Source organism: Episyrphus balteatus, chromosome 3 (assembly GCF_945859705.1).
Source record: "Episyrphus balteatus chromosome 3, idEpiBalt1.1, whole genome shotgun sequence".
NCBI lineage: Eukaryota > Metazoa > Arthropoda > Insecta > Diptera > Syrphidae > Episyrphus > Episyrphus balteatus.
In genome coordinates, this window is record NC_079136.1 from 20,208,203 (window position 1) to 20,232,593 (window position 24,391).

Consider the following 24,391-nt stretch of genomic DNA (forward strand, 5'->3'; position numbering starts at 1 on the left):
ATAATTAATTTGGTAACAAAAATATAAAAAATAAAACAAGATAAACTATATTTATTTTCGCAATTTATAATACGAACACAACGTTGCATTCAATGCAAAAAAGCTAAAAAACTTACACACGATCATATTTATAAAAAAAAGGATAGTTTAAGGATTATCCTCCGCCATCCATTGGTTAATTTGATTAACCTTGCAAACAGCAATCCCACTTCCATCAGGATGTTTTTCAACAACCTCATTAATTTTAATCTCGCTTCCTGGCTGTAGTTTGTTCTTGAGATATTCTACTTGATTTTCGGTTAATTCGTTTGCAAGACCTTTGAATGAAAAGTAAAAAATTGTATTTGTAATAAAATATAAAAAATAAGTGATTTAAACAAAATAAATAATTTTTTTTTGGCTGACAAGTCTGATTTTGGAAAAGAATTTGAAATCAACGTCCATGGGTTAGAAAGATTTCATTAGGCTTATTTCACACGAAGCCGGGAAGCGTCAATACGCTCCGGTTAGACGATTGCTGGGAACACATTCTTATGGGCGTCTTCACACGTAAAAAGTTTTTACTAAAAACTGAAAACAAATCGAAAAAAAGGCTAAACGAGCCGTTTAGAGATGGTTCCCGGCGTGGTGTGAAATGGACCTAACATAAACCTTCACGAAGAAGAAGGATATGAAAATTGTACAAAATATTTAAATAGATGATTACAGAGAAAGCCGCTACGAACATGTTTCTGATAATAATAAGATGTATTCCGTGCGGACTTTTGATGTCTACTGAACGAAACTGATGAACAACGTGATTTTGGAACTTCCTCACCAATTGAAATACATAGTTTTAGAAGCGGAGAAGATTGAAGAATTGTGATTACATAGCTGACAATATTTAAATTGAATACTTTTTTTGATTCGATAACACTGGTCAGCAACGAAAATAGAGCTTGAACCAAATAATACTTTTCTAAAGGATTTTTGTGTGTTGAGTCCGAATCCGAAGTCAAAATTTCACTGGTACGTCACATTTTTGAAATACTTGAATATTAACAGGTCAAAAACGCGTTTTTGGGTACATAAAATATTTTTTGCAAATCTTCTTATGCAATCTCAAAACGCAATATTTTATCGTCCTAAATATATTTACATTTTTTTCAAAATTATTTTTTTTTTCTCAAATACATATATTGGAAAAAGAAATTTATGATATCTCAAAATCATAGTAAATATCATAATGAATGACTTTTTTGATCCAAATTCCAGTTTGCGACTTCTGGTTTGGATTTTAAAAAGCAACATTTTTTTGATTAAACATCAAAAAGAACTTCATTGAGATGTCATTTTTGAGATGTTTTAGTGAAAATAGTGATGAGTATAGCCGTAAAACTAGACGTGATAGAACAAAACGGTAAACAATTTTGAATTCAGCACACTAAATTCAATTATAATCACTCACTTATAATCCCAACTTTTTTTTATTTTTGCCGACCGTTCAGAATAATAATGTTGAAGTCTATTTGAAATTTGTGCATCATTTTAAATTTTGAGAAGCTCTCTCTAAGGACCTTTTGAAATAAATGTTTCACAGATCAATCATATCATTTTATTCTTTTATTTTATTTGATATACCAGACCCATAATTTTTAAGGCCTTAAAAGAAAACATCCAACCTTTAGAGAAGTGGACTTGACCCATTATTATTCTGAACTCCTCAATTCCAAAGACCTTTACGATAACATCTAAAGAAATAGAGTCAAGCTGATCTACTTTGAACCCAGATATTTTTCCAGTATCCCAGATCTTCGATAGACACATCGACTAGGAACAACACTTATTAATACATAGGTTAGTCTGGATTCAGATATACATTATATCAATGTAACTTCCGTTTATCTCTTAAAAAAACCAATACAACCAATGTAGAGAAAAATGAAAAAATAAAAAATTCTGCGCACTAGGACCAGAAATTCAGAGAGAGCCGAAGTCATCCACACAGTAGCTTGCTTTCAAAAAGTAAAAAAAAAATATCTGGGCGTTGTCAAGAACAGAAATTGATTTTCAGCAGTGTGTATCTGTTGCAGTATTCAACATTATTATAGTCTGAAATACATATAATATACGTTCCAACATCCAACAAATACATATTAAACTCTTTTGTAATCACCATAAGAGACCAATGTAGAGAACAATAAAACAAAAATAAAGGAAATAAGCAGAGGCATGATCCCAAGAACGATACCTTTTAATCAATTCTGCGCACGAGGACCAGAAGTTTAGAGAGAGCCATTCGTGAGTATAAAACAAAAAAGACATCGATTTCTCAAACGAAAGAATTATAAGCACCAAAGTATTTTTGTTAATCCTTAACAATCGTTTGTTGTTGTTTACCGTGCAAATAAAACACGGGTATTGATTTAAATTCTTATACCAAAGTTCAGAACATTAAGAACCAACCCTAACTAACTCCTTTTTTTATCGCCAAAAACAACGCTACATAAAACGTCTGGGCGTTGTCAAGAAGAAAGAGTCGTTTTCAGCTTAGTGTGTATCTATTCCAGTATTCAACATTATTATAGTCTGAAATACATAAAATATGCGTTCCAGCAGGCCACAATAGCCATAGCCAACGATAGCTGTGTTAGAGTGAGGAGACTGATTCGAGAGGTTTAGGAGCAGTTTTTTTATCTATGCAATTGCGCAGGACACACAACTGAATACATAAATATTAGCCAGAATTTCCGCTTGGAAAACGCTGCAATGGTAAAAGAGCAGAAATGAAGTGAAAAACCTGAAAGAGTAGAAATAAAGAGAAAAACATTGAAAGAGAATTCTACTAAACTTTTCTACTAAACTTTTGTTTATCTTTTTAACAATCATTTGTTGTTGTTTACCGTGCAAAATTTTACTGAGCTAAGTAATGAGTTACCAAAAAAAACACGGCTATTATTTCATAATAGTTTGCAGTTTAAATTGGCGCTAAAATACTAACAAAGGTTTTAAATATTTGGGTTTTACACTTTTAGCATTTGCATTATCAAAGTTAAGTGTTTTTCAGGAGGGAATTATGTAGTATTAAAAATAATTATAAATGTAAATTATGTCTTAATTTAGTTAAAAAAAAAGAAATAAAACCAAACTCACCTTGAATCAAGCACAAAGTCGTTTTGCACGGTAAATCCAAATCCATTGGATAGCGGCGAATATCCTTAATTTCAACCTCTGATTCATTTAGGAAATCAATAAATACGACTTCAACAAATTTAGCTGACAAGACGTCTAAAACTTTAGCACGATACCAGCCATCTTGAAATTTGGCTAAACAGTATTCTTCAATCCTTTAAAAAAAAATAATATTTACATTTAATATGTATTAATTACTCACATTTATTACTCAAAAACTTACTTAGGCTTATATTCACGTCCGTTGTCTTCATAGTCATTTAAATAGTTTTGTATTTCTTGCAAATTAGCTTTATCTTCTACCAAAACACAGCCGAAACAATTAAAATGTAGCAATGAATTGTCAACAATCATTACATTGATATTTGTTGCTTTAATTGGCAAAATAATTTGTTCAAATGGCTGTAAAAAGAAATTAATAAAAACTTAAAACTCAGTTTAAATCAATCAAACTTACTGGAACCATTACAGGTTTAGAAAATTGTGACGGACGACTTTTAAGTGGTTTACCAGCACCAACTGTAGAAGCAGCACCAACTGAAGATGGAGTATTAACTTGCTCTTGCCTCCTAGCTGGCTGTCTAGGTTCTTCTTGTACTTGCTGAGTTGGTTGGCTTTGTTGTTGTTCGGACTCGTTTTTCGACTTTTGAATATAAATATTAACTTTTTTATTCAAACTATCTTCAACCCCATCCAAAACTATTTCACAAATTGGCTTTTCTCGCTCATTGTAAAGAATTTTAGCTTCAATGTCTTCAAATGACTTCATATATTCAACAATTTTAGGATTATCTTTAATAAATGGAACACCTTTTAATGTAACCATAACAACATACTGTTTAAGAGATGCACATTGCATGGAAATATCTTTTAATTCGCTTAGTTTTTTGACGTCTTCATTTCCGAAATCAAAATAGATAACATGTATGTTGTTCTCGTCCTTAGCTGATACCACTTGAACTCGGTAGAAAAGACCGTCATTATTAAAATCTGTTATGGCAAATGCATTTTTAGTTGGCATAGTTTTCAAAGGTGTTGCATTACGACCATACTCGTTAATAGCCTTAATTACATTACAAAAACCTTCGTTTTCTTCCTTGTCAATGGAACGAATGAATACTCGATTTGAGCTACGAATTGCAGATACCAAAACATTGCTGTTATTTTTAGGAAATGGTGCCTGTTCGACTCTACCAATGTTAGTAGCTTTGTTTGCGTCATTGTGATCAAGTGATCTCTCAGAGCCATTTACTGTGGATCTTGGTGGAGTTTGACGGTTTTGTTGTCTTTGTTGTCGCTGATTAGGTGGATTTTGTTGTTGTTGTTGCTGCTGATTTCTGTTGTTCTGATTTTGCTGATAGTTTGGTTGTTGTTGTTGTTGCTGATTTTGATACCGTTGAGATTGATTATTTTGCATGGGTGCAGATGAGGGTGTAGGGGAATTGGGTGAATTACTTATCCATTTCCTATTTTGTGATTGGACATTATTTGATACAGTTTCAGGTAGTTCTCTATTCTGATAACCATTTAGGGCTGGTATGTTTTGATAAATATCAGTCGAGCTCGAAACGAGTTTTCTGAAACAGATTTTACTCACATGAATGACTTTTTGATAACAAACAAAAACCAAAGTATATTCTTACGGCATTAGGAAACAAATAAATCGATGAGTTTGCCAATCAGTCTTTTGACATGTTGGCGAACAATAAAAGTCACCACAACGTGAACAAATTAAAACAGTGGCAGATTTACAGAGAACACATGGTCCAGAACGTGGGGCTTGTGATTGTGGTGGAGATGGTGTTGAGTCATTTGCTGCTCCATTAAAGGATCTATTGTTGGATTGAGGGGAATGATGAGCATCTTGCTGGAAATCATTTTGCTAGAACAAAATTATAAATTCAATTTTGTTTTATTTTGTAATTTAAATAAATAAAACAGAGTGCTCACCTGATAGCTTCGGTTTCCTTGATTATGTGAACTACCAGATGGTCCATTAAATGGTCTATTATGTGATTGGGATGAGTTCTGGTCATTTTGCTGGTTGTTGCCTTGATTTCTAAAAGGATTATGGCTGAAAGCAAGACAGAGATTATAAATTAAAGAAATGGGTGTGATAGAGGAAAAGTTACTAAGCTAAGAATATTTTTGAACACAACAGTTTGTAGCGGCGAGTGAACCCCTTACGTTTAAATTTTAAAAAACTTTGTCACCATCTACAAAAGTTTCAAAACTTTCTAGTTTCAAATTTTCCAAGAGAGTAAAATATACAGTGGTGGTCATTTTTTTAAGGGAAAGTGAAGGTTTTAAAATGTCTTGGCATTTAAAAAAAAAAATTGTACTGTAATTAAATAAATTTATACTTTATATTCAAAAATACACAATTATAGAGGTCATCAGATATTAAAAATAAACTTCAATATCATTCACACAAATTGTACAAAAACAGGAAATCAAAATTGAATCTTTTTCACAGGTCAAATTTATAGGGACACTGATTTAGTTCTTTGGAAAATGATGAAAACTGTTACTAGTTTTTGAATGTTTCTGTTTTTAGTACTTTAAATATACATACTACGCTTATTTGTGAATAAAAATGTATGTTTTTTTTAATTTTTTTGCATTAAACGTGTAAAAAGCGATTTTTGAAAAGTCTGAAAAAAAAATGATTTTCTTTACCAAGCTAAATCTTTAAAATTATAACAACATCTGACATCTGAAAAATGTTCACATGATAGCTACACTTATAAAGTTTGAGTCTGTAAAGTTTTATATTTTTTGAACAAATGGTTTGGCTGGAATTTAAAATTGATCGAACAAGGTCCAAGAAACCCCATGTTATTCTCATAAGAAACTTCAACCGCTTGGCGGCATTAATTTAGACTTGAAACTTGGGAAATATTTTTTTTAGTTTATTTCCAACCATATAAGATCTTAGGAGCATACAAGTTCTAATTATTTTATAAAAACGAGCACCCTATTGCGCACCTTGCAATTCACATCATGATATGCCATATTTTTTAAGTAGCATAGATTCCGCAGTTTTGGTCAAATTCAATAAAACAATTGTGCCTAAACATATATTCTTTCAGAATATAACCTAACTTTATTTATTTTTTTTTTTTTTGTTTTATTGTGCAATAAAATATGGGTAAAGTTGAAAAAATTGAGGAAAAAATCATTTTTTCAAGATTTATGGGATAAAAACCTACACTTAATTTGTTTAAACAATAGACTTATATACATCATTTAAAAGGTCTGAGAACCCTCTTTACAAGAACATATAGCATACATATTGAGAATTGTTAAAAAAAATGACTGAGATATTGATAGATTACATCGTAAAGTCCGTAAAAATGGTTTTTTTGTAAATAAAAAAAAAATGGAGGGTTCCAAAAATATAACAAAAATATTTGTATGCATTATTCGACCATATAAACAGACTACATTATGTTACTTGTCGGGTGTATTTATTTTTTTAATTTTGTAGCACAGTGTAATTAATGGATTACGGTAGTTTATTTTTATATATTTCCCATATCTAATTTAACTGTTTTTAGTTGACAGTCAATTTGAATGAACTGATTTCTATGAAAAATAGCACTTTTATAAAATTAAGATGGTACTGAAAAACTTATATTGTCCTTAAAATTATGACCACCAGTGTATATTCTTGAAGCTAGTGAAGTAAAGTCATGTGCAACATTTTAATTTAAGTAGACCAGTTTAAAAACCAGAACATGGCTATCTTCCAGTTTGAAAAATATCCCTGGGATATTTTGTACTGCTAATTTTAGTTTGAAACGCAATGCAATGCTCCGGCCCGGAAAGTTTTCGACTCCAACCCAGAGGGACGGCGCAGTAGAGGAAGACCTCGTCTGAGATGGCGCAACCAAGTGGAAGGAGACCTCAATCAACTTGGCGTGCACAACTGAAAGCAGCGAGCTAAGGATAGAGCTGGATGGCGAAGCTTGTTGGTTGAGGCCCAAATCTACAGCGGATTGTAGCCGCCTTACGGCGCTGGTCACCCTAAGAAGTAAGTAAGCAATAGGTTTTTTTTTATTTTAATATTTATTTATCTTCAGCTATTTATTCTTTTTGAAAAGAAGGGTTCCTAAATGCTAAAACTTCCGAATATTCATTCTCCCTAGTTTCACCCCATCCATCGTTTATGTCATTTAAATTGAAATTTGTAAATCATTTTCATTGTTTATGGTAAAAATATCAAATTTGCTAAATAATAACTTGATATCCGTATTTACGGCGTTTTTTTTTTTAAAGTAGTAATAAATAAACAAATTTTTATTTTTTTGAAAATAAAAATTCTCAAGTTAAGTTCAACTTATAGTGGACAAATAGCTTATGAAGTTTAAAGAATGAAACAAAATTTTCTAGGTTTACGCGCTGACAAATTTTTTATAAAAGGCATTCAAAAGCCTTTTTTGCTAAAATGTGGAGTTATGAGGTCTTATCATAATGCTGGAACGATAAACCGATTTAATATTAATTTAATTAAATATAAAGGGCGTGGAATGAGAGAAGAAACGCTGTAGAAGGGAATGCGCTTCAATTTGGGATTAATAGGAAACGAAATCATGAAAAATTAAGAAATGGTTCGCATTCTTTAATGTACCCTAAATGTTTTCTTAATCAAATAAGTAGCAAAATTATTTTTAGGGTAGTCAGTAGTCACATAAAAAGAGTGGACAAAAAGTGTGAACAAATTATTTTCATTAAGAAATGATTAATTACTCAATTTTAATTCAAGGAGTGTAAGGAATCCACAAGTGTACGGGTTTTCGGTTTAACTGATAGGAATGCAGATTGCTTTTATGAGTTCTAACCAGACAAGACAGCGGTTTTCAATCACCAATGCTCTGAAAAGCAGAATTCAATATATTTGTCACACACACTACAATATTTGAAATCAACCAAAATAAATTATATTTAGTGATCAGAAAGCTAGCTCATAAACCCATGAAGAAGAGATTAATTGATACCAAAAGCAAGAATTTTCATTAAGAGAGGGTAAAGCCGAGAAGGTTATGAAAAGATTTTGATCAATTTTTAAATAAAATTTGAACATAAGAATAATAAAATATGGTAATTGAAGAGAATTTATCTTCGAAGTTTTAAATCAAAAGCAATTAAACGTTAAGTGCAAGAAATGAGTACAACTTCATAGTCGTTTTTGAATGAGTTTTGGTTTTTGTTTTTTTTTTTTATGTCGTTTATTACTATTTCACAATCTGTTTTCTTTTGTATTCAATTAAAAATAATGATCTTCAAGTGTTTACATCCTAAAACGAACCCTTGAGTTTATATTTTGTTACATTATTTTTTCTAATCTTTGTGTGAAAAACCAGTCTATAATTCTCATGACGGTTCTTTGTTTATTTTTTTTTTATGTTTTATTATTTTTTCAGCTAGCATCATATTTCATTAATGGAAATATGTCCATATGCCCATATGTCGATTGGGCACGACTTCTTGCCACACACAATACATTTTCTAAATTTTCCCAAAAACTCTTAACATTCAGATTGGCCTTTCCGTATGCAGGACATGTGTGTGTATGTATTAGGCAAGCGATGAGAAAAAGATAGCATATTTTCTGCAAAAAAAAATTAGCTATGCCTGTTTTTAAGATTTCAAAAAATAAGCTCTGGAGCACTGACTAAGCAAATTAAACTCTCAGTTTTTGGAAGACAAAATTGAGAAATGTTGAGGAAATCATTTAAGATTTATAGTTATTTATGTTTATATTCCTTCTTCTTCTTTGAAATTTCATAAACATGAACTGGTTACTTGCTGCAAAAATAAGCACTTTATTTATGAGAATGAGTAATGGGCGGTAACTTGAGACGGAAAATTTTACCCCATACCAGAACTAACAGAGCATTTTTACAGCCCGATTGTCTCCCAAAGTTACAGCAAAAATTTGTGACTCTCACAAGCTATGTCTATGGGAGAGAATTGGGCTGTAAATATACCGCAAGAAAGTCTGCAAATTTTAGCTAGGTACCTAAAATCGATAAATTCTGCAAATCAGCTAATACTTTCGAACATAATTCAGCAGACTTTTATTATACTTGATTGTTGTTTTTTTTTATAAAATAATAAATAAATAGAATATTTCTATACAATTTTAACAGATTCCCAAATCTCCCCGGCATCTTTTAATGAAAAATGGATACATGTTTGCAAAGTTTTTAAACATTGAAAAATCTAGGGAATAATATAATTTTTTAATGAATTGAACAAAACTGTAATTTTAATTGCAGTCATGTGTTTTTTATTTAATTAACTGAAACCCAAGACCATAAAATAATAAGGTGAAGCACCAAATAAGAAAATTTTCTTACCCTTTCGATGGTCTTCTAGGTCGTCTATTCATTGTAATTAAAAATTAGTTTGTAGTGAAGAAAAACTTTAAAAACACATGTGGAATTATTTACGGCAGATTAAAACGTATTACATATATTTTTTTTTTTAATTTGTATTTATTACAAAATATTAAAAATAAATTGAGCGGACAAAAACTTGGAAAAACAACTTTGGTGATACAAGAGAAAAACTCGAATAAATTATGAAACAGAAAAATGATTGAGACACGCCGAAGTGAATGCAAAATACATACATACAATAATAATAATCTAACGAAAAAGAGATACCAAAAACTATGCATTTTAATTAAGAGAGCCTGAAGCCGAGTACGTTATAAAGAGCTTTTGATCAATTTTTAAATGTTAATTGAAGAGATGTATAACAATATGGTAATTGTAGTGAAAGTTTGCCTGAACACAAATTTTTAAAACATTTTATATTTTAAAACATATTAAGTTATTTTATTGATAAATAATAATTTTTGTTAAATTAACCCTGGACCCCTGGGTAGTAATAATGTCTCTCCCGAAATGGGTAGGGTTTAAGGGTTAAATCAAAACCAATATTACTATAAGCTCAAAAAGGATAGTCACTTTCTACCGTTTCGTTTTTTTTTTTTTAGTTCAGTATATTTTAAATTTCAAGTAGTTTAATGTTTTGCTTCATGTGCGCGCTGTTCGTTCAACTGGTGATTAAACTACATATTTAGTTTTGACAAAGTTGAATGTGCGCGACCAGCCTTAATTATGTTTAAAAATTAACTTAAAGCGATACCTATTTAGCTGTCGTTCAAGCACAATCTTTCTAATCGAATTAAGGAAAGAAAAAAAATAAAATCGTTTGTGACAGAAGTGATGATTGACGAAGTTACGGATATGAACACCATCGTCAAACGATATTGTTTGACGATAATCGAGAAAGATCATCATCATCGTCATCTAACCCGACAGAGAAGCATTCGGAAGGCCTTCCCGGATGTTACCCAATAGTACATTTTACTCTATAATTACCTTTGTCTTTTGTGTTCAAAGAAAAAATAAAACAAAAACAAGATTTATATGTTTTTTTTTTAATTTGATGTTCATTAAACATACAAATAATTTTTTAAGGAAAGGTTTTAGATTAAACACTCTTATACATTAATTCATAATATTAGAAAAGTTGTGTAAATCAGCATTACTCAAGTATTTTAATATTTGTTCAGTACTATCATATGGAATTTCAAAATTACATTTGAAAAACTCGTGACCTATTTGAAGCAATCGATTTCTTCGAGTAGCCTTTTTGAAGTTTTTTTTTTCAATTATTAAACCAGTACCTGGGTGACCGAGCTTTGCTCGGTATCTTTAAATGTCATAACTTTCAGTGAAAAAAGTCAAATGTAAACAGCAATTTTTTGGAGTGGGTTTGAGTTTGCAATGACCAGTTTTTTCGCGGGTTACAAAACACCACATTCCCACTTTATAATCCAGTTTATTTACGTTTGAATACACATACGACGATCAGTAATGGATAGAAGGGTTACAGGAATCTGCATTATCGAAAATGCCTACAGCAATGAGATCCCTTTTTGTTCAAATTTTAATTTACGGGTCAGAAAGTTTTGGATAGTGTACATAAAGTTAATCTTTTTTTCAAGTTAAGCCTTGTCGGCTTGTTGTGAGTTATTTTATTTTTATACGTTAACAATAGTTGCATTTAATCAAAAGAAAAACGTAAGACAAAGGTAATGTGTGATACCTAATTAACAAATTACTTAAAAGTTTCAATACATGATCAAAAAAGTCATGATCTAAAAATTTTTGTTTAGTTATTGTAACAAAAAGAAAAAGAACAATGCGTAAAATATGGAACCATCCTTCAAAATTTTATTGAAATCGTTGAATCTGTCTCCGCGAAAAAAAACTAATGTAAGAGAAAATACTTTCAAAATGTTGTATTTGCCTAGAGGAAAAAACCCTCAAAATTTTATCGAAATCTTTAAAGCAATTACCAAAAAACTAATATGTGAGAAAAATAAGCGTAGCTGTGAGCGGATGTTTCTAAAAGTACTTCCAAAACATTTTATTCGGCTAGGGGACCAAAACCTTAAAATTTCATCGAAATCCTTAAAGTTGTTACCAAAAAAAATTCCATGTTAAAAAAGTGGGCGTGGAGGTGGGCGGATTTTTCCAAAAATACTTCCAAACTTTTTACTCACTTAGATAAACAAACTCCGAAAATTTCATCGAAATCCTTAAAGTGGTTACCAAAAAAAAATTCCATGTTAAAAAAGTGGGCGTGGCAGTGGGCGGATTTTTCCAAAAATACTTCCAAACTTTTTACTCGCTAAGATAAACAAACCCTGAAAATTTCATCGAAATCGTTAGAGCCGTTTCTGAAAAAACTTATATGTTAAAAAAGTGGGCGTGGCAGTGGGCGGATTTTTCCAAAAAAAACTTCCAAAACTTTTGACTCGCTAAGATAAACAAACCATGAAAATTTCATCGAAATCGTTAGAGCCGTTTCTGAAAAAACTTATATGTTAAAAAAGTGGGCGTGGCAGTGGGCGGATTTTTCCAAAAAAACTTCCAAAACTTTTGACTCGCTAAGATAAACAAACCCTGAAAATTTCATCGAAATCGTTAGAGCCGTTTCTGAAAAAACTTATATGTATGTTAAAAAAGTGGGCGTGGCAGTGGGCGGATTTTCCAAAAAAAACTTCCAAAACTTTTGACTCGCTAAGATAAACAAACCCTGAAAATTTCATCGAAATCGTTAGAGCCGTTACTGAAAAAACTTATATGTTAAAAAAGTGGGCGTGGCAGTGGGCGGATTTTTCCAAAAAAAACTTGCAAAACTTTTGACTCGCTAAGATAAACAAACCCTGAAAATTTCATCGAAATCGTTAGAGCCGTTTCTGAAAAAACTTATATGTTAAAAAAGTGGGCGTGGCAGTGGGCGGATTTTTCCAAAAATACTTCCAAAATTTTTTACTCGCTTAGATGAACAAACCCTGAAAATTTCATCGAAATCGTTAGAGCCGTTTCCGAGATCCCAATTTTATATATATTTATATATATATATACATATATATAAACAATTTTAGCTCGTTTAAAGTTATAAGATAAGATACATCGGGAACTTATTTCCATAATCATTTGATTTAAAAACTCTTTCGACATTTTCATTTCTAGCATAATTTACCATTGAATGAACATTTTTCGTCAAAATATCATAAAATCTAATTTAGTTTTTTTAATTTTCTCGATTTTTAAGTTCAATATTTCTTTCGTACATTTCTCTTCATGTGATTTAATGAATTCAATATCATCGAAAAGCTCATATAGATCCTTTTTCCCAAAATATAAATTTGCAAAAACCTCAAATTCCTTTTTTTATTTTTTGTAATCGATTTTGACTTCAGTAAGGGCGCAGTTATAGCTTTCATTGAAATGCAATATTGAAAATTTTTATTTCCTTTTTTAAGACAATGAAGCAAACTTTAATGGTTAGTGGATAAATTCATAAAGGTAATAAGAAAGAGAATATGTTTACTAAAAAAAATTTTTATTTTTGATTAAGACTTGTTTTTAAATACAATTTTATTATTTCACTGATCATTGACAATTTCAATGATCATTGAAATGATAAAATTGTATTTTAAGAAAAGTATTATGTCGTTTTCTTTCACTCCAATGAGAGTACCCTTTTAGTACTTATTTTTGCACTTTTGAAGGTTTTGTGTTCTTTGACGCCACAAAAGTGTAAAAAAAAAATTACTCCGGAGTAATTTTAGTACTACGGAGTACCCCGGATTTACTCCACATTTTTAGTCAGATTTACACCGATTTACACACACACTTATGAATTTGAAGTTTGACATTTTAAAATTTTGTTTGAAAATTGAAAAATGCGAAAAGTTTTTCTTTCAAACTCTTTTGTTATTAACAGAAAACAACCATTATGAATATATTTTTACTGTATTATATTCCACCAGATATATTTCTTCCATTTTTTTCGTTAATTCTTCACTTTTTCCAAAATTAAATTGAAAACCGAATAAAAAAAATTTTCCGCCAGTGTTCTTCATCAATAAAAAAAAAATCCTGTGCCATATAACAAAAAAATCCCATTTTTTTCTGCGTTGATGGGATAGTTTTATTTTACAATTATAAAATCAAACTAAGGGTGTGCGTCAATTAGGCTGAAAAAAAACCGATCAGAAGCATAATGAAAAATACCAAAAGCAAAACTAAGTCCGCTTCTACACGAAGACGCAAAGCGCGATACGCACATAAGAGCAAAGAAGAAATAAAGTTCGAAAAAAAAGGAAGGAAGATTTTCTACCGTGAGTCTCCGGTAAAAAAATTTGTGACTCTTTTTGACGTTTATCTTTGATCTTGTTCTTTTTTTTTTTGCTGTTCTGCTTTATTTTATTTCGTCGGTTGCGGAATCTGCTTTGTCGGTTGTGTATTATTTGCGTGTATAGTAACGTTTTTAATTTATGCAAAAGTTTTCGTTGCACATAGACCGATAGACCCCGCACGGGGGTTGTTTTTTTGTATATTTTGGTGTTTTTTTAATTAAAATACATAGTCTGCTTCTACACGAATACGTAGACGCACAAGATGCTCATAAGAGCAAAGGAGAAATCGATCTTTTTTCCTCTCTTGTTCTTATGTGCATCTCGTGCGTCTACGTCTTCCTATAGAAGTCGTCATACGAAGACAAGAACAAAATAAAACCAAAGAAAATAACTCAAATTTGCGTCTTCAAAAACAATAATACGCGTGTAGAAGCCCGTGACGCACCGTAACGAAAATCAAAAGGAAATTGGAAGATGATTTCTACGCCTTCCGTCTTTGTGTATTATGCTTCATATGTTATTAATATTAATTTTTTTTTTCAATTCATAAAATGTTTTCCCTAGGCCTGTTATCACTATTTTTTTCAAGGATATTATCCATTTTTGCCTTGTCACACACACTATTACATACAAAAAAAATTACTCTCATTATGTTCTTTCACTCCAGAAAAAGGAGTAAAAGTTTAGAGTACTCCTTAATAGAGTGAAAGAAAACGACATTAGACAAATCGAAGTTTCTTTTTTAACCCATTTGAATACTTCTGATTTCATTATAAATTAAAATAAACTAAAAAGTGATTTTGTGAGATAGTAGAATTATCTAATCGAACTGTTTTTGGATTTTTTTTTTGTGAAAACAAATTTTTCGTGCTCTTTTAAGTCTTTTGAATTTTGAGTTCTTGTTAAATTCTACCTCGGATTTTTAAACGCATTTTGTCATTTTGTTTTCAATAATTTTTCAATACCCACTGTATAGTAGTTCATTTCTTCATAAAAATACTCAAATAAAACTGATTCATGTTCTATGTAAGAAAATTTTATTTTAATAATTTTAAAAAGGCCCATTTTCGGCGAGCGTTGCGAAAACGCAACGTGAAGCTTTTCATTTTTTTTTTTTTTTTGTCACATGTTCTAATTCGTCTTAGACCAAAAACAGATAGTGTGTAAAATTTCAAGTTTCTAAGACAACTGTACGAGGGCGGTTTGAAAAGTTCTCGGCCTGACCAATAAAACGCAATAAATTTTAAAACTTTTTTTAATGCCTTTCTACAAATTCTCTTCCTATGCCAATACACTCATTTCATGTGTTTTCTGGTGATTCTATTCCCTTTCTATAGGCCGATTCCTCCAACTCTTCAAAAAACAGCTCCGACTCAGCAATCACCTTCTCGTTGGTGAAGAATTACCGTCCAGCTAATTTTTGTTTTTAGTTTGGAAAGAGGTAGTTGTCTGATGGTGCCAAATCAGCTGAATAAGGGTGTGGTTCAGTACTCCAAATCAAAGTTCATGGAGTTTAGATTCTCTCTAGAGATTTCAACTCGATTGAATATTTGTTCTTTTTTAAGCAAACGCGGCAGCCACCTTGCGGAACGTTTTTTTGACCCCAAATGATCGGTCAAAATGTGGTAAACCCGCTCAGAAGAGATCCCCATGGTCTTGCTTATTTTTCGCAATTTTAACGTCTAAAACCATTTTATGGAATTTATCGACATTTTCTGAAGAGGTGGATGTTGTTGGCTTCCGCTTCTGGGATCATCTTCGACGCTCTGTCTGCCATGTTTAAATAAGGCTGCCAACTTTTTGACCGTGGAATATGAAGGGGCAGATTCCCCCAATGTCTAATAGAAGTCTTCTTTAATTTGATTTGGCGTGATATTCTTTCTGGCCAAATTTTAATAACTGCTTTAATTTAATTTTTTTTTTTTTTCAATTTTCGTTATTAGCAAAAGATAAGTTCAAACAAAAAATTGTACAGATAAAAATTCGTGACCAATTTTAATGAAACTTAACAAACAATCATAATATATCTTTGGCGCGGGTACAAAGGTGTTAAGCCAGAAAAGGTAATTTCGAGGAAAATGAAATTGAAGTTTCAATTTTAGTTTGTAAATTTGAATATTATTATTTTGAAAAAGTAATGATGCAGAAACATCATCTATAAGATCTTTTTTAATTTCCATATGCTGTTGACCAGAAAATGACCGTTCTTAAAAAAAAAATTGTGTTGACTTTACACTTTAGAGCCATTAAGTCTTCAAAAATTAACTTGGTCCAAAGGTGTTAAGTCAAGAAAAATCTTTGTTTACATTGATAACAAAGTTTAATTTATAAAAGAAAGTTGGATATATGTATCAATGTGATTAACTACAAAATGTGAGAATTCTTTTTGAACTAATATAATACTGTAGAAGAATGGCTTTTAGTTTTCGGTCTTCCTCTTGATTTAACGCCTTAGGATCAATTTTTGTATTTAAAAATTAAAAATTAATGCAAATACGAAGGAGTTAAGTCAACTTAAGCCCTTAGTACCTCAAAATAAAAAAAAAAAAATTGACTTAAACCCTTTGTACCGAATCATTTCTAACGGAAGGAGATACGCTAGAGCTATGGCGATAGGACCAAACGAAAGAGAAAAAAAAAAAACTGACTGAACTCCGATAAAAATCCGAAAATTGATTTTTTTGACTTAACACCTTTGTACCCGGCAGCAAAGATATATCTTTGACGCCGGGTACAAAGGGGTTAAGTCATAATTGATAGTTTGCCTGAAAATGTGAAGTTGAGCTAATCGAAGAACTTTTGAGCATTGATCCTCTTATTTTTATAGAAAAGAGTTGTTCTAAATTTATGTTTTTGATACCAAATAAAAGAGAAAAAAGATGTTATTCTTATTTCATCGAAACCCGGAAAGTGCAATTTTGTGACTTAACCCTTTTGTACCCGGCGGCAAAGATATGTATTAGGCTTTTTGGGTAGTTAAAATTAATTTGTTTAAACAACGCCATCTATGTTAGGCCGAGAACTTTTCAAACCGCCCTCGTAACTGGTAGCCGCTGGAAATGGGTTAATGGATATATTCTATGACCTATTACCTTCATGTTGTTACTCTTTTTTACCAATTGACTGTCTTAAGAACAGAAATAAAAATGTCCAATGATGAATTTCAATAATAGCAGCTATAACTGGCCCCTAAGCAAATGCTCAGTTTTTGGGGAGACAAAAATTGATAAATGTTTAGAGGAACCCGTTTTAGTTTGTTCGATAGTCCTGAGCTCTTTCCAAATAAACTGACTAATAATTGCACAAGCTCTTTTATGGGCGATAAATTGAGACGACGAGTTCTTCATGAATCAAAAAAGCATTTTTTAATGTACCACAAAAGAGTCTGCAAGTGCGTTCTTTTTTTTTTATTGAGGAAGCAACAAGATACCTAATCGATAAATTTTGCAAATCGGCTATTTTTTTCAAACATACTTAGCGGACGTCTATGATTGTCTTATTTTTTATAAAATAATTGTCGGGCAATATTTTACTTAAACCCTACATGGCACACACTTATGTATGATAGTCTTATCTGCATTTATACACAATTTTAACAGATTGAAAAATGGATAACTAAGGACGCCTATGTTTGCACATTTTTCTGAAACATTTGTCAAATTAACAACATAATTTTGTTAAAGAATCTGTTATATTTATTTATATTGCATGTGCATTTAATTTAATTAAATAAAATTAGGAGATAATAAAATAATCGGGGAAAGCACGAAATAAAAAAATTTTAACTTACCGGTTAGATGATCGTCTATTCATTTTATGATTAAAAATTAGTTTTTAGTGAAAACAAAACTTTAAACAATATACTTTGAAGACACACGTGGAATTAATTACGGCACATTAAACCGTATTAATATATTTTTTTGCAAATTTGTATTTATTGCAGAATTATTAAAAACTAAATCCAGAGGACAAAAAACTTTGAAAACCACATGAGGGATGCAAAAAGAAAAATTGAATAAAATATGAAAGAGAAAAATGATGGAGAGACGCCGAAGTGAATGCAAATTACAGTGCTGCCAAGATAATTCAAACGTCAGACATCAGGGATGGCAATGAAAATGAATGCACTTCCGTGCATTAATAAATTAAGGGCTATCGCACACCAACGTGGATTGATGATAAAAAAAACTGCATGGTTTTTGAATAAAAAAAAACTTAACATCAGCGTTCAGGTAATGGTATTGTGCATGTTGTCAGTGTATCAGATTCGGTTATATTCGGATGTATCAGATTTAATTATGAAACACACACCTGACCGCCAAACCCTACTAACAATTTCGCTTCTATAATGCTTTACAGAAGCAACAATTGCATCTGTAAAGCTTTATAGAACCAAAATTGTTTGTCGGTAACCACCATTTTATACAAGACGTCAATAATTTTTTTAATGTTAGCCTAGTTCGCAGATCGAGATAAATTTTAGTTCCCATACAAAATAATAGTCTCAAAAATTTAGCCGAGCTAAAATTAATCTGAGAATTTGTCAGCTATTATACGAAGCCACAAGAGGTGCACCTCTTTTCGAAACTAATGAGTGCAAAAGAGAAAAAAGATAAAACAAAAAATTATCCGACCGAAAAGTCGTGAGTTGAAATTCTGAGATTCTTTTTTGACGTTTCTTTTTCATCGTGTACGCGCCTCACAGAATGATTATCAAGAGAAAATTCGAAAAAAGAGTCAATCCTCTTGAGGCTTCGTGTAATAGCTGACTTTTAGCCGAGAGTTTTGTGCAAAACCAACTTCTCCGCCTACCTTATTGTGAATTGTGAGGTAATCCGTTTAATGAATATTCTACTAACAATTTTGCTTCTATAATGCTTTACAGAAGCAACAATTGCATCTATTAAGCTTTATAGAACCAAAATTGTTTGTCGGGAATGTAACAAATATGTATGGATTTGACAGATATTTACCATTTTACCAGGGGTCGAATTACGGCATACTTTCGTTAACGTATGGTTGCTATGGGTCCTTATTTATTTCTACTGATTAAAAATAGAGAGAGCAATAGTCAAAACGTTAACATATGATCGCAATCGTGTGCCGTAATTCGACCCCAGGTTTACCCAGAGTTCACACCGTTGCAGCTTAAAGGCTTAACTACATACACCACTTTTTGAAAAAGTACAAAAGTGAAAATATTTTTTTTTTCGCTAGCGCAATTGTTTTGTGAAAAAGAGTTTACAAATTGTTTTTTAGACCAAAAAATAAGCTTTCTGCATCATTAGTTTTAATTTTCCGGCCCGAAAAACTACACAAAAATGCATTTGAAAATTTTCACTTTTGTACTTTTTCACTTTTTGAGCCAATAGGTGTGTTTTTTATTACCACTGGGTTTAACTGGACAAAAAAAAAAAACGCATCGGGGCTTAACCTGAAATCTTGGCAGCACTGTATATTTAATGTTCCGAAAACACAAGACACAACAAATATTTAGAGTTGTCATATTTTTCGCTTTCGAGTTTTTCCTTTATTTTCATGTATGTTTTACAAAAAAAAATACAATAATGTATGCTAGTAAACCTAGTTAAATACATTTTATCATTCCAAACGTAAGTTTTCACGTTTGTTAACAAATTCTAAACAATTTCTGAAAAAATTAGTTTGGTAGCACAGATTTAAAACTGTTCAAAAAGTTAAGCCCAGAGAAATCTCCGGGCTAAACAACTAAGCCCACGGGGCTAAAGTGTTGTTGTATTTAACATGTAAATTGCTTAGCCCCGACTGCGTTTTTTTTGACCGCCATCAACTTAGCAGCACTTAGTGGGGATTTTCAAAATTTTTTATGCAAATAATTAGGTGAGAATTAGGTGAAATTTAGTGAATCAATTTTACAATTTGGTGAATCATAGTTTAAAAGTTATTAACAAATTACGTAAGGCGTAAAGTTAGCAGCACTTGGTCATGAAATTCAAAAAAAATTTCTCCATAATTCAGTGTCAATTTAGTGAATCGTATTTCATCAGTTTCATAATTTGGTGAATCATAGTTTATTAAATAATAACTAAAATAGAAAAATTAACAAACGTGACGTAACGTAAAAAAAGCATTTGTTAATCATGGACACAAACCTCACGAATGAGAATGGCAGAGTTCAACACACCAAAACTGAACCTAAAATAAAGATTTTTTCACATTGAACGCACTTAATATAAATGTATACTATGACAATGCGTTCAGGTGACGTTTTTCATTTACAAGATACACTTTGATTTGAAAATTTCCAATGCGAGCTACAACAAAAATGCTATTTTATATTACAAAAAAAGTTTGTTTACATCTTCACTAGCCCGGAACTAAAATTCAGTGGAAGTTACCCACAAGAAAGATTTTGTTTTTTTTTTCGCATGAGTCTTGGACACTGATCTGTCTTGGAACATTTTTGAACTTCCGCAGATGATTACTTCAAAAGTATGATTCACCAAATTCTGAAATTTGGAACATTTATTCAGAAAAAGACCACAAGCATTTTGGTACATAATTCATAATTTGATGAATCTTAATTCAAGAGTTACATGCGATTTTGTTTTTTTCGCGTGCGTCTTGGAACATTTTTGAACTTCCGCAGATGATTACTTCAAAAGTATGATTCACCAAATTCTGAAATTTGGAACATTTATTCAGAAAAAGACCACAAGCATTTTGGTACATAATTCATAATTTGGTGAATCTTAATTCAAGAGTTACATGCGATTTTCTTTTTTTCGCGTGCGTCTTGGAACATTTTTGAACTTCCGCAGATGATTACTTCAAAAGTATGATTCACCAAATTCTGAAATTTGGAACATTTATTCAGAAAAAGACCACTAGCATTTTGGTACATAATTCATAATTTGGTGAATCTTAATTCAAGAGTTACATGCGATTTTGTCTTGGAACACGATACATGTGTCCAAAGGTATACAAATAGCTGTGTTCCTTTGGCCTTAAGTATCTACTGCTAAGTACTTTTGGTTGTAAACAACTCCATTTCTTCTATAGAAAAGAAATGGAGTTGTTTACAACCAAAAGTACTTAGCAGTAGATACTTAAGGCCAAAGGAACACAGCTATTTGTATACCTTTGGACACATGTATCGTGTTCCAAGACAAAATCGCATGTAACTCTTGAATTAAGATTCACCAAATTATGAATTATGTACCAAAATGCTTGTGGTCTTTTTCTGAATAAATGTTCCAAATTTCAGAATTTGGTGAATCATACTTTTGAAGTAATCATCTGCGGAAGTTCAAAAATGTTCCAAGACGCACGCGAAAAAAACAAAATCGCATGTAACTCTTGAATTAAGATTCATCAAATTATGAATTATGTACCAAAATGCTTGTGGTCTTTTTCTGAATAAATGTTCCAAATTTCAGAATTTGGTGAATCATACTTTTGAAGTAATCATCTGTGGAAGTTCAAAAATGTTCCAAGACAGATCAGTGTCCAAGACTCATGCGAAAAAAAAACAAAATCTTTCTTGTGGGTAACTTCCACTGAATTTTAGTTCCGGGCTAGTGAAGATGTAAACAAACTTTTTTTGTATTATAAAATAGCATTTTTGTTGTAACTCGCATTGGAAATTTTCAAATCAAAGTGTATCTTGTAAATGAAAAACGTCACCTGAACGCATTGTCATAGTAGGTGTGTTTTTTATTACCACCGGTCTTAACTGGACAAAAAAAAACGCCTCGGGGCTTAACCTAAAAACTTGGCAGCACTGCGTATTAAATGTTCCGAAATCAGCTGACTAGACAAATATACAGTTGTAAAGAAATTGTCAAACGTCAAACAAAAAAGAATTACAGCAGAAACAAACTAAAAAATAACAAAAGAACAAATTCCGAAGATTCAACAATTAATCAGCAAATAGGTATTTTATTTCCACTCGAAACAAAATTATGTTAAAATGTTCATGAGCTTCGAAACAAACAACGTGAAACCTACAGCCGCCCTCAAAAGCGAACAACATCAAAAGTCTAAACAACAAAAAGCTACATAGAGGCCGATCCGGCTTTGCAGTTAGACGAATTGATTTTCGAAAAGCTTGCACTTACAGACAATCTCTTGAAAAAGCAATAGATTTCTCTACAACTCGTGTGCGGAAAGCAAAATCGTTCAAAGTCCTTCAGAAATCCAATGGAGTTAGAACAATTTTGATTTCCGCAGACGAACTGTTATCAAAAGATCGCATTACAACTCACTTCCTTGCATTCGAGATTTACGCTAGGATGAATAAAATTCTTCTAATCAGCGCCAAACATCCACAACATCATTGAAGCAAATCGTGATTCAATTTCGTGGAGAGCGCAGAGGTTTGTATCTTTGTATATAAGAAGAAGCAATTAAACCATGAAATAAAGTTCCATTTCACTTACCTTTCTGTACTCCAATTGGAACGACAAGTAAAGTACTACAAGGCAACCAAAGATTGGCGATCAGTAAATTGGACAACGTAGGATCTTTCTTCATTTACTATTCTTAGTAAGTTACTCAACAAATATTGAAACTGTGTATTTAACTAATTGTAGATTCTTTTCAGTTGGAAAGTAAGGTGTTTGTTCGATCGGCCGATCCAATGTTCCAACTATGTGGCCAAAGCCAAAAGCCGTTTAAACACAAAACGATCAGACAAGCTTTCTAAATCAAATCAAATATTTTTGAAATTTCTAATTAAATGATAATTTCACTTTTTATAAATACAAAATAACATGTCAATGCTACAAATACAGCTATAGCTGCTGCAGATCAAATCAGCAACTTAAATTGATTGTTGTTTTCTTTGATGTCTTGTGGGATTACTTTGCGTTCTCTTGGTTTTCGTTTTCTCTTCTAAAATTGCTCGTATCCTTCATTGCATGGTTTGCAGTTTTCTTTGTTCCTAAAGACAAAATAAAAATAATTCTTTATTCATAGTATGTAACTAAAATATCTTATGTGGATCTAATTCTTAAAAAATTATTTTTTTTAAATTCATACTTACATTTTTTTGATCATCTAAATTAGGTATATGTACCTTGTGACAAATGATAGAATTATGATTGCATGAAGTTGGTTTGGAATTCCAACATGGCCATTCGGCAATACAGGCAGCCATTAGGTACTTTCTTTTAACATTTTGGACGTGGTAATTGTTTGATCTTATACTAAAAAGTAGAGATTTAAAATATATGTAAGAAAATTGGTAACACAACCCAAATTTACGCACATTATCAAACTTGTATTCAAAAATATTACTAGAGTTATTTTTGAAAGGAAAAGAGCAGAATGACAACAAGCTGAATATAAAATTTTGGCAATTTGTCGCAGACTTGGTTGCATGATGGACAAAATCACCTTTGTGGAATTTTAGCTCATTTTGATGACGACACCCAAAATGAAATCTAAAAGGTAAGCAAATAAAATTTCAATTTTTTATTCAATAAAAAAGATAAGAATCAACCTGCAAGGTTCTATTCTAGTTGCTACAGCTCTCCGTTCTCTACTTCAATGCAGGAACTGCAATACAATTACTTCCAAATTGACATTAACCTGAGATTGCAGTGATAAAGTCCATTTGTGTTTCTTACAAGAGAGCAATTTTCCTCAAACATTATCTCAGGATAGGCATAGATCATCACAGCAGTAGGAAATTTTAACTTTTAGTTTTTTTTTTACAAAGAAATAAGGAAATGTTATCAAGAGAAATACAAATTAATAAATCTAAAAAGAAGAATAAACCTTTTGGATTCATGTCTGAGAACTTTCCGCGCGCTTTCAATTTCTTATCATTTGGCTTGCTGTTGGGTTTATGCTGCTGAGGATTGGAAATTGGAAGGACCGTCTGCGCCAGCTTGGAGACTAATAGGTATTCCTGGTTGTGGACTGCGGGCATAACCATAACCTGGATATGCTTCCTGGCTTACTAAGTCCATTGAGCGCTGTACACAGCTACATAATCTGGTGTCTTGGCAATTGCCAAGCAATTGCTTATGCTGTTGTTGTTGCGCTGCTTCACATAATTACCTTTGCTCAGACTGGACTTTGATTGTGGAGTCATATTTGAGATGCTGCTCCAAGCGATGTGTGATTAGCGGCTCGTTATTTAGTTTTAATTTGGATTTCCATAAAAAATATAAATCCGCCCCCAAAGAGCAATGGAAATGTTTCTTTGTCATAAAAACAAATTGTTTTTCTAGCAAACAGTGTTTTATGATTTTCATTGCAACCCAAATGTTCATCTTCGATTGGTACCGACACGATGTAGACCAAGTGTAGCTGGACTGAATAGGGCGGTTCAATGTGCTCATCTTCAGCAAATTACACTGGTCAACAAAATTAAACTTTTTTTTTGTTACAGAAACAAAGGTATACTTTTCTATAGGATTTTGGTGTGCTGATCTCGAATCCGAAGTCAAAAAAAATCTATCACATCAGGTTTTTGAGATAATCCCGTTAGAAAAT

At 31.6% G+C, this 24,391-nt stretch overlaps 1 protein-coding gene and 1 long non-coding RNA gene across 2 annotated transcripts; one reads left to right on the forward strand and one right to left on the reverse strand.

Moving 5' to 3' along the window:
• Positions 1 to 24: 24 nt before the first annotated feature.
• On the reverse strand, positions 25 to 17,932 carry LOC129917096 (TPR-containing protein DDB_G0280363-like). The gene is made up of 7 exons (XM_055997438.1): positions 17,697 to 17,932; positions 5,122 to 5,245; positions 4,815 to 5,053; positions 3,629 to 4,748; positions 3,395 to 3,573; positions 3,133 to 3,326; positions 25 to 317 (listed from the first exon to the last, which is right to left on the reverse strand). The coding sequence occupies exons 1-7, from the start codon at positions 17,717 to 17,719 to the stop codon at positions 148 to 150; spliced, it is 2,049 nt and encodes a 682-aa protein (XP_055853413.1). The 5' UTR covers positions 17,720 to 17,932; the 3' UTR covers positions 25 to 147.
• A 3,699-nt stretch (positions 17,933 to 21,631) lies between these two features.
• LOC129917102 (uncharacterized) lies at positions 21,632 to 22,691 on the forward strand. The gene is made up of 3 exons (XR_008772584.1): positions 21,632 to 22,263; positions 22,312 to 22,432; positions 22,491 to 22,691. It is a non-coding gene; the product is annotated as an uncharacterized LOC129917102 (long non-coding RNA).
• The last annotated feature ends 1,700 nt before the right edge of the window (positions 22,692 to 24,391 follow it).

What these genes read in the sequence shown, in the direction of transcription:
- LOC129917096 (XM_055997438.1), bottom strand. Translation starts at nt 17,719, where the DNA reads ATGAATAGACGATCATCTAACCG. An exon ending in AAGGAAACCGAAGCTATCAG is followed by an intron (nt 5,054 to 5,121) that starts GTGAGCACTCTG and finishes ATTTTGTTCTAG; the next exon opens with CAAAATGATTTCCAGCAAGA. An exon ending in GGACGTGAATATAAGCCTAA is followed by an intron (nt 3,327 to 3,394) that starts GTAAGTTTTTGA and finishes TTTTTTTTAAAG; the next exon opens with GATTGAAGAATACTGTTTAG.